General features: G+C 35.6%; 1 protein-coding gene across 1 annotated transcript; it reads right to left on the bottom strand.

Moving 5' to 3' along the window:
* Positions 1-6,854: 6,854 nt before the first annotated feature.
* Positions 6,855-9,852, bottom strand: LOC127899985 (uncharacterized). The gene is made up of 2 exons (XM_052434193.1): positions 8,980-9,852; positions 6,855-8,138 (listed from the first exon to the last, which is right to left on the bottom strand). The coding sequence occupies exon 2, from the start codon at positions 7,835-7,837 to the stop codon at positions 6,893-6,895; it is 945 nt and encodes a 314-aa protein (XP_052290153.1). The 5' UTR covers positions 7,838-8,138; positions 8,980-9,852; the 3' UTR covers positions 6,855-6,892.
* Positions 9,853-10,376: the final 524 nt, after the last annotated feature.

Raw genomic sequence — 10,376 nt, 5'->3', positions numbered from 1 at the left:
GCAGAGATTGGGCGAAGGAGAAACAAAAGAAGTATGGTGGAAAGAATTCTCGATCCAAATCGAGAAGCAGAAATCTAGCTCGAGATGAGTGTGCCTTTTGTCATGAAAAGGGTCATTGGAGGAAAGATTGTCCAAAGGCTCAAAAGAGAGATGGGAAGAAACCAGCAACAGCAAACATGGCATAGAAAGATGAGGACTCTGATTATTAACTAAGTATCACTCCTGCAGCATATGTGGCTAGTTCGAGCGAGTGGATACTTGATACTGGAGCAACCTATCATTTGTGTCCTATTAAGGAATGGTTTACGGATTTTCGTAATCTGAAATCCGGTACAGTTGTAATAGGGAATGATCAACCTTGTCGCACAATGGGGATATGAACAATTCGGCTCAAAATGTTTGATGGAATGGTTAGAGAACTCAAAGAGGTTAGATTTGTTCCAGCTTTAAAGAAAAATTTAATTTCTGTGGGTGCTTTGGAAGCTAAAGGCTACAAGGTTACCATTGAAGATGGCACAATAAAGTTTACACATGAGGCTATGGTAATTCTGCAAGGGGTTCGGCGTCACAATTTGTACTATTTGAAGGGAGGTACAATTGATTAAGCAAATGTTGTTGAAGCCCACAGTAACACCACCAAGCTATGGCATGTACGACTGGGACATGCTGGAGAGAAGTCTTTGCAAACTCTGATGAGGCATGGACTCTTAAAAGGTACCAAAACCTGTAAATTAAATTTCTGTGAGCATTGTGTAGTAGGCAAGAAAACAAGGGTCAAGTTTGGTACAGCTAATCACGATACTCGTGAGATCCTTGAATATGTTCATAGTGATGTATGGGGACCAACCAAGACTGCATCAATTGGTGGAAGCCATTATTTTGTTACATTTGTTGATGATTTCTCTAGACGTGTGTGGGTGTACACCATGCGAGCAAAGGATGAGGTTCTAGAGATTTTCGTGAAATGGAAGAAATTGGTGGAGACTCAAACTGGCAGAAAGATCAAAGTATTACGATCTGATAATGGGGGTGAATATACTTCTGATCCATTCTTGCAAGTATGCCAGAACGAGGGTATTAAAAGACATTTCACGGTGAGACATACTCCGCAACAGAACAGTGTGGCTGAGCGTATGAATCGTACTTTACTGGAGAAGGTACGGTGTATGTTATCTAATGCTGGTTTAGATAAAAGGTTTTGGGCTGAAGCTGTGAGCTACGCAAGTCACTTGGTAAACCGGTTGCCTTCTGCTGCAATTGGAGGTAAAACTCCTATGGAAATGTGGTCTGGAAAGTATGCACAAGACTATGATTTCCTTCGTATATTCAGGTGTCTAGCTTATTATCATGTCAAAGATGCTAAACTAGATCCTCGTGCTAGAAAAGCTATCTTTATGGTAGGGGTGTTCAGAATCCGATCCGATCCGTTCAATCCGTCTGATCCGTAACAATCCGATCCGTATAAATCCGATCCGTGGATTGGTGGATTGGATTGGATTGAAATTTTAAAAATCCGTAGTCGGTGGATTGGATATGGATTTACTTCTGTAAATCCGTAAAAATCCGTAAATCCGCAAAAAAAAATTATTTATTTATTTATTTATTTTAAAAAATATTATAAATATGACATTACATAATTACATAAGCACCATAATATAATTTAGCCATTATTTAATAAAAATATAAAATAAAAAATGATTAAATCAATAATTAAAAAAATTAAAGTAAAGTAAAGTCATCAGTAAAGTAACATAACAACCATTATCTAATAAAAATAAAAAATAAAAAATATCAAATCGGCGGTCAAAAACTATTGAAATAAAGTCATCCTCATCCAAAACCAAAACTAAAGTAACGTAAAGCTTTTGTCAAAAAAAAAAAAGTAACAATGACATAAAGCCAAAAGTAAATTAGATAACGCCAAAAGCCTAAAAGTAAACTAGCATTAGCAATTTAGCATAACGCAAAATCGTAAATCAGTGGTCACGACCAACAATCTGCAAACGAAAAAAAAAACCCTAAGCTGCTTCCTGCTTCCTGCTTCCCTGCCATCACAGTCACACGCACGATTCTGACGAGTACTATTAAACCTTACCACGGTGTTTCTATCTCCTTCTCCAGGTACAGTACTCGTAAACATTCTCTTAATTTATTATTTTGATTTTATCTTCGATAACATTTGTTCTGATTTTTTTTAATTATTATTATGTATCTTCTTTTTTGTCAATGGTGACTTGGGATAATGATTTTTATATCCTTTTATTAATAATAAGGTTGTTGGGGATCGAGGGAGTGAATTATTTGTTGATTGCATGTCTTAATTCGGTTGCTTTTGCTTTTTGTTCTGTGGTAAAACTGAATCTGTTAATTTCTTGTTTGATGGGCTATTTTTTTTAAAAATGAAGATTAAAGAGTTGTTGTGGGGGGTGGTTGAATCATGTTGCTTCTGTGGATCTAACAGTCATATACGTACAGAGATTTTGGGAGCTGACAAGAACATATTTGATGAAGCTTGATGGCATTTGATGGGATATAAGGGTAAATATTTATTAATTTGTTTATTAAATAAATTTTTTTATTTAATAAATTTTTTATTTGTTATTTATATCAATTATGTTTAGGCTAAAATACGAAACACAAATTGGAGATGGAAGTTTTTCCTTTTGGTGTGTTTTATTTTGAGACTTTCAATGTATTATTGTGGCTTTATTTGAACAATTAATTTTGATATTATATTAATATATTATTGTAATTTTATTTGAACAATTAATTTTGGTGTGTTATATTTTAAAACTTTAAACGTATTATTATAGTTTTATTTGAATAATTAATCTCGATGTGTTATATTTTAAAATTTTGAATGTATTATTAAAACAAACAATTAATTTGTTTAAATTTTATTCAATTTTACATTTAATTGGTGGTAAAATTATTTTATATTAGATTTTTTTAATTTCATTAGTTTATAGATTAAAGAGAACTAAAATTTTTAATTCGCAAATCAATTCGTAAAATGATGGATTTGGATATGGATTGAGTTAAATCCGCATCCGATCCGCAGACGTATGGATTGGATATGGATTGAGTCAAATCCGTATCCGATCCGCAGATGTATGGATTGGATTTGGATTGAATTTAATCAATCCGTGGATTGGATTGGATTGGATTGAAAAATTATAATCCGTAAAATCATGGATCGGATATGGATTGATGTCCAATCCGTAAAATCCGATCCGCGAACACCCCTACTTTATGGGATTCAAAGGTGGAGTAAAGGGTTTCAAACTTTGGGATCTCGAAGACAAAAAGTTTGTGTGTAGTAGAGATGTCACATTTGATGAAGCTTCAATGATAAAAGCTTCAAGTTCTCAGCAGGTGGAGAACAAGACCAAAGAGGTATTGCAGCCGGTGGAGTTTGATGCAACTCCATATGTACCAGTTAGTTCTACATCAAAGAAGGGTTCAACTATGGAGGTGACACCTAGAGTTGAAGAAGAGATTGTTTCTTCTGATGTCCCACAAAATGAAGAAACAATTGATGATGATGATTTTATAGCAACAAGGAGACCAAGAAGAGAGATAAAGAAACCTGGATGGCTTACTAAAGATATGGTGGTAGCCTATGCACTTCCAGTTATTGATGATGACATCCCCAACACTTTCGGTGAAGCATTACGCAGCAGTGAAAGTGATCAGTGGAAGTTAGCCATGGAGGAAGAGATGAAATCTCTCCATCAAAATTAGACTTGGGAACTTGTAAAGTTACCAAAAGGGAAAAGGACTATTGGCAATAAATGGGTCTACACCAAAAAGCAAGGATATCTGAATCAAACAACTCCTCGATACAAGGCAAGGCTCGTGGCAAAAGGTTTTGCTCAAAATGAAGGTATTGACTACAATGAAGTTTTCTCTCCAGTTGTAAAACATACTTCCATTCGTATCCTACTTGCCTTAGTTGCAGAATATGAGTTAGAGTTGGCTCAGTTGGATGTTAAGACGGCGTTCTTACATGGAGATTTGGAGGAGAAAATCTATATGATTCAGCCTTGTGGTTTCAAAGCTGCTGGAAAGGAGAATCATGTGTGTAGGTTGATTAAATCTTTGTACGGACTGAAGCAGTCGCCAAGGCAGCGGTACAAAAGATTTGATCAATTTATACAAGGGCAGAAATTCACCAGAAGTGAACACGATCATTGTGTTTACTTTAGAAGACTACCAGATGGAGCTTTCATCTATTTGTTACTCTATGTCGACGATATGCTTATAGCTTCGAAGAATAGAGATGAGATTGAAAGATTAAAGAAGCAGCTGGCTTCTGAGTTCGAGATGAAAGACTTGGGTGATGCACAAAAAATACTTGGGATGGAGATTCGTAGAGACAAGAAGAATGGGAGCGTATGGTTGACTCAAAAGTCTTATTTGAAGAAAGTGCTAGAAAGATTTGGTATGGATGACAAAACTAAACCGGTATGTACACCTTTAGCTCCTCATTTCAAATTAAGCTCTTCTTCATGTCCTAAATCTCAAGAGGAGAGTGATTACATGGCTCGTGTTCCATATGCTAGTGTTGTGGGTAGTCTTATGTATGCTATGGTATACACAAGACCCGATATATCTCAAGCAGTGAGCATGGTTAGTAGATATATGCACAATTCGGGTAAAAAACACTGGCTTGCGGTAAAGTGGATTCTCCGATATCTGTATGGGACAGTTGATGTTGGGTTATTATTCAAGAAGGATTGTGGTCAACAATGTGTTGGGTATTGTGATTCTGATTTCACTGGAGACCTTGACAAGCGAAGATCAACAACGGGCTACGTATTCACATTGGGTGGAGGTCCGGTTAGCTGGAGGTCGATTCTACAATCAAAAATTGCTCTGTCCACTACGGAAGCAGAGTACATGGCAGCAACTGAAGCTGTAAAGGAAGATATCTGGTTGAAAGGCTTGTTAGGTGATTTGGGAGTAATTCAGGAGAACATTGCTGTCTTCTGTGATAATCAAAGTGCGATATTCCTTGCGAAGAATCAAACATATCACGCTCGGACGAAGCACATAGATGTGAAATATCATTATTTGAGGGAGATTATCAAGAGCGGTGAAGTGTTGTTGAAGAAGATCGATACCAAAGATAATCCATCAGATATGTTGACGAATGTAGTTTCTGGAGTTAAGTTTCAACATTACTTGAAACTAATTCAAATCCTTCGATTGTGTTAAGTTATGTCCTTCGGGAATTTTGAACTACGGTTGGCTTGATCCCAAATTTTGGGTACGTAGGCAGTCATAGAGATGCAACCACTTTGGGGATGATGGTTTGTTGATAGTCGGCTCAGATTTGTCTAAATCTTCGCCAAGGTGGAGAATTGTTGAAAAGTTAGCAATCAAAGCCAACTTTTCAAAAAGGAAACACACAGCTAGCATGCAAGCTTTGGAGAAAATACAAAACGTGTTGAAACAATTGGCCAAAGTTGGCACCAGCCCTTGACAATTAATTGGCAAGTTGATGGAGGAGCCACATGCATTTCTTTTGTTTTTCAAGTCGGCGCCAAATTGCAGGACTTTTGCCAACTACTTGAAGAATTTTTTCAGTGAAGCTCAACTATAAATAGAGCTTCATACAGAGAGAAATATGCATCCCAAAAATTTGTTAAGCTTATAAGTTTCTAAACTTTTGAGAGTTTTGAGAGTGTGAGCAATTAGAGAGTGTGTGTGTGAGTACTGAGTATATTTGGGTTCTGGGAAAGTGAGATTTCTTTACTCAAATTTGTACTCAAATAATTGTTAATAATACAATTATTTTTCTCTTGCTCCCGTGGACGTAGGCATATTGCCGAACCACGTAAATTTTGTGTCTTTTATTTTTCTATAATTATTTGGTGCGCTTGATTCCGCATTCCGCGCACAACAAACAATTTGTAAGTATGAACTATGAGCTAATTGTAGAACTCACTTGTTAAAGGCTGCCTGCCTTTACTCGCTCATTTAATCATATCATTTTTGCAATGCTGGCTTTTTAATTTCTTTATGGAATGAAAATTTTAGTAACCAATGCCTCGTACTTATATGACCCGTAGCGTAATGGGCTATACGTTTCACGTTGTAATTAATTGATCACTTATTAGCTGCACGCTCGGCACCTACATAATTAAAGAAATTTCTTTACTTTGCTGTAGCTCGTCACATGACTGTTTGAAGTACTAAAGTGAAACTTTTTAAAAGAGGCTATGGTTATGTTAGAATAGATTTACAGTGAAGTATAAATTTCAGTCACACACATAAAGTGATAAATAATAAAAAATTTATTATAACTTTGATTGTTTACAATTTTGATCGTGTGGTTAAGAAGGAATAAAAAATTTATTATAACTTTGATTATGTAGTTACGAAATAATGCTATCACTTAGAACAACTCCAACATAACTAAATCCTTTAAAATATAAGTAGCTGATAAGATGTTGACAAAATAGTCATAGGTGTCGGTTTACTGTATTTGTAATTATGTCAATTTACCATCATTGTTTCTGTCAACACGTTTGTCTGAATAGCAATACTTTTTTTTTTCACCATCTATTAAATAAAATGGAGAAGGATGTTTATAAAGCGTAAATGTAATTAAACATCTAGAAAAGGGAGTTGATGAGGAGCAACACATGAAAGTCGCAGTGGCATGATCATATCAGTGACAAAACAGAGATGATACTTAATAAGCAAGATATGAGGCCATTATGGTGATGCCTACTGGAAATAAGGTAGAACTGAAAACAGAGTTTGTGTCAGGGTAAGTATCAGCAGAAAAAGTGCAGCGAAAACGGAAATGATTGCCCATGGAGTGTTGAAATAGTCATGCCTGAGGTTGGCAATCCATCTGTTCCAAAGCCTATCACAGTAATCATTCACATCGTAGAATGTCTTCGTAACAGTTGTAAGGGGGCAGGACGACAGAATCTCCAAGCCTATTGAACATGTTGGCAACCACTTCATCGTCACCTAAAAAATTATGGAGAATTTTGTTCTCACAAAGCAATTCCACATCCTTTGCAGTGTTGATGAGAGAGTCCATGAATTTGACATAATTGATGAAAGGAGCATACGCATCAATTGGGAAAAACTGCTCATAAACAGAGATGTTTCGGAAAAATGATTCGGTGTCATCATCAATTGTCAATCTAGGTATTTTTAGTATTCCAGCATCCTTATCAAATTCAATTGACAGTAAGCTTCCACCCTCAATCTTCTCAAACTTGATTCCAGCCTCTTTGAGATTTGTAGCACATACTATGAAATTCCAATTGTCCTTACGAGCTGGACTTATGTTACGAGGAACAGAATTGTGTATGAAGCCCAGTAAATGCCAGGTTGGAGATTCTATAGGGACTTCCCAAAGTGAGACATGAAGTATATTACAGAAGAAACCCCGAACCAAGTCATAGAAACTTGTTTTTTGATCCTCAAGCAAGTCATAGAAACTTGTTTTTTGATCCTCAGGCATCGCAGTATAGACGAAATATTCCCGGAGAACAAAAAAGGGAAGCTGATTCTCAGCAAGCAACAAATCACGACGCAGTTTCTTGCGGACCCAACTTGTCTTGAAAACATTGTTATCATTGTCCCATTGCTCTAGCCTAAACTTGTGAAATAGCTCAACAATAAAGAAAGCATCAAGGACCAACATTTCCACAAATTTATCTTGAGACATAAGTATAGGCTGTGCATACAATAGATAAGCTTTTTCTACTACCCATCTCCTGGTGCACAAAAACTCTTGTAAGTCCTTAAAATCTGCCCCTTTTCGCTGGAGAAGCCTTTTCAGATAGAGAACTTTGAGCTTTTGCATTTCTCCAAAGTGAGTTTTGTTGTCAAGGAGGTGGCAGGTTAAAGGACCGATTGCTATTATTTGTGGTTCATAGGCTTTTACATTCTCAGTACGTAGATGCTAGGGTACTCTTCTTATTTTAAAACCAGCTGAGGAGGGTTCAATTGATGCCCCAGCAAGTTCATGCGTCAAATCCTGTTGCCCAGTAAAAACAGTTGAGGATTCTATTGATGCTTCATCAAGTTTATACCTCAATTCCTGTAGCTCAATGGATATATGTTGGCCCATCTCTTTCTTTTGCTCCATTATCAAATAATTAATGCTGAAATTAACCAGGCTAAAATCATTAAAAAAGAATATGAAAGTCGTGTTATAAAAAATTAAACTAGCTTTTGTTCTAATAAACTAATGTGATCCTCAAACTCCATGTAGCTTTTGAGCAATTTTGTTTGATTGCTCGTCACTCTACAAGATGTAAGGAATTAAAAATTGATTTAAATTTTGTCTAACCGCTATTTTTTATTCTTAAAAAATAAATACTGATAAAAAAAGAAACTAATGTGATTCTAAAAATTGTACTACTCTTATAATTAGAGACCATAACCTAAGCCCAATCAAGTATCTTTCCACTCTGAGATTGGGGCAACGAGAATCAATTACTTGAACTGTTACTCGCATTGCAATCGCCAAATCAACATGACTATTAATTGCTCGTTAATTAATTAAGTTACTATTTGCTGGGGAAAAAAAGAAAAAGAAAAAGCAGAAATCTACATATTGAACGCAAATAAATCATCCTAAAATATTCGACCTTAATTTTGTTTTTAATACTATTTACCCGTGACAACAGCATAAAATGAGAAGCTCTAACTATGCTTAAGTAAAGGCAATGAGATTCGGGGTATAGATGGCCGAGGATACAAAAAAATCACTTGAACTTAAAAGTCATGTAATCAACAAAAGAGGCACATAGCTGAATCTATATCTTTTTATTTTATTTCATTTTTGAAGGAACATGGCATTCCTAGGATCAATAAAGACATAATAAAAATTACGAGAATTCAGATATAAGTTTACCCAAATTTCAAATCAGAGACGAAGTATATCACTATTGACTGCTAGAATAAGGGCAATGTTTAACAAAAAGAAGTAGTGAAACTTACTTGTTAAAGACGAAGTATTACTCTCTGACTGATCAATTGAATCTATCTTCTTTGCAGCGCTAATTAGTCGATAGTCTCTTTTTGTTGAATCTATCTTCTCTGCATTGCTAATTATTTGATTTAGGTTTGGTGAAGTAAGTCATCATCATATGCAAGGTCGCGATAGACTTTAAAATGACCCGGTCTTCGTTTAATGATTTAGGTCAGGTGAATAAGTCACCATCATATGTCTCGTTACAGCTGTAGGAATGAAGTATTGATGTTTCTCTAGTTGCAGCTGTCTGCGGCTAAGTTTGAACCAGAAAAGAAAAAAAAAAAGAAGGAAAATTCATTCTTTTTCTTTTGTTTGTCGCGTGACTTTCTGACTTGTTGAAGCATGCAGGTTGCCGATGAATTATTAATTGAATCAATAGATCCGTACTTAAAATATTGAAGGAAAACATCACTTGCGACCGAAATTAAATTAAAGAAATTAAATCCCTTTTTACTTAAGGCTCTAAGTAGGCTTTCCTGTCTACAAGCCTTTTATTTGACAATCATACTAACTTTTTTTTAACAGAATCAATGATGCCCAAGAAATGTAAACACAAAAATCACTTAAATAAACTGCTTGAAAAGTCAAATAATAAAAAATGAAAGCACATACCTGAGTGATATATCTAAGGTGAATGGGATCAGTAAATAATAAATAAAAATCACAAAATTCAGTTGTAAATTTACCTAAATTTCAAATCAAAGATGAAGTATCACTATTGATCACTAGAATGAGAGCAATTTGTAAATATGAACTATGAGCCAGTTGTAAAACTTGCTTGTTGAAGGCTGCCTGCCTTTACTCGCTCACTCAATCTTATCTTCTTTGCAATGCTAGCTTTTTAATTTCCTTTCGGAATGAAAATTTCAGCAACCAATGGCCAATATATATATATATGACCAGTAGCGTAGCTGCATGTAGCCATGTACGTTTCACGTTGTAATCAATTGACTCATTGGCAGTACGTACGGCACCTACATAATTAAAGAAATATTGACTTTGCTGCAGCTCGTCACGTGACTGTCTGGAGTACTAAAGCGAAACTAATAAATAAGGACAAAGCTACGTTACGGACTCTGTATGTAACGTAGTAAATGGGGAGCCCGAGCATCCACGCGTTGCAGGAGAGAGGAAAAGTTGTTAGAACTTAACTGATACAAGGCCAGTTTGCACTTAGCTTTACAGACAGAGTAAGTGGACATAACCCATTAAATCATGACTATATCCACTATTCTGATATTAAAATTACAAATTTAATAGTTATGAAATTTAAACAGTAGATTTTAGTTGGTTTGGTGTTTTACTGATCCCTATTTTATTGACCGCAACTCCTGTATTTATTATCGCTTCATTACTGCTCCTC

This window comes from Citrus sinensis, chromosome 9 (genome assembly GCF_022201045.2).
Source record: "Citrus sinensis cultivar Valencia sweet orange chromosome 9, DVS_A1.0, whole genome shotgun sequence".
Classification (NCBI taxonomy): domain Eukaryota; kingdom Viridiplantae; phylum Streptophyta; class Magnoliopsida; order Sapindales; family Rutaceae; genus Citrus; species Citrus sinensis.
The sequence above is the reverse complement of the archived record's forward strand: the minus strand, read 5'-3'. Positions and strand labels throughout refer to the sequence as shown.

What these genes read in the sequence shown, in the direction of transcription:
- LOC127899985 (XM_052434193.1), bottom strand. Translation starts at nt 7,837, where the DNA reads ATGCAAAAGCTCAAAGTTCTCTATCTGAAAAGGCTTCTCCAGCGAAAA.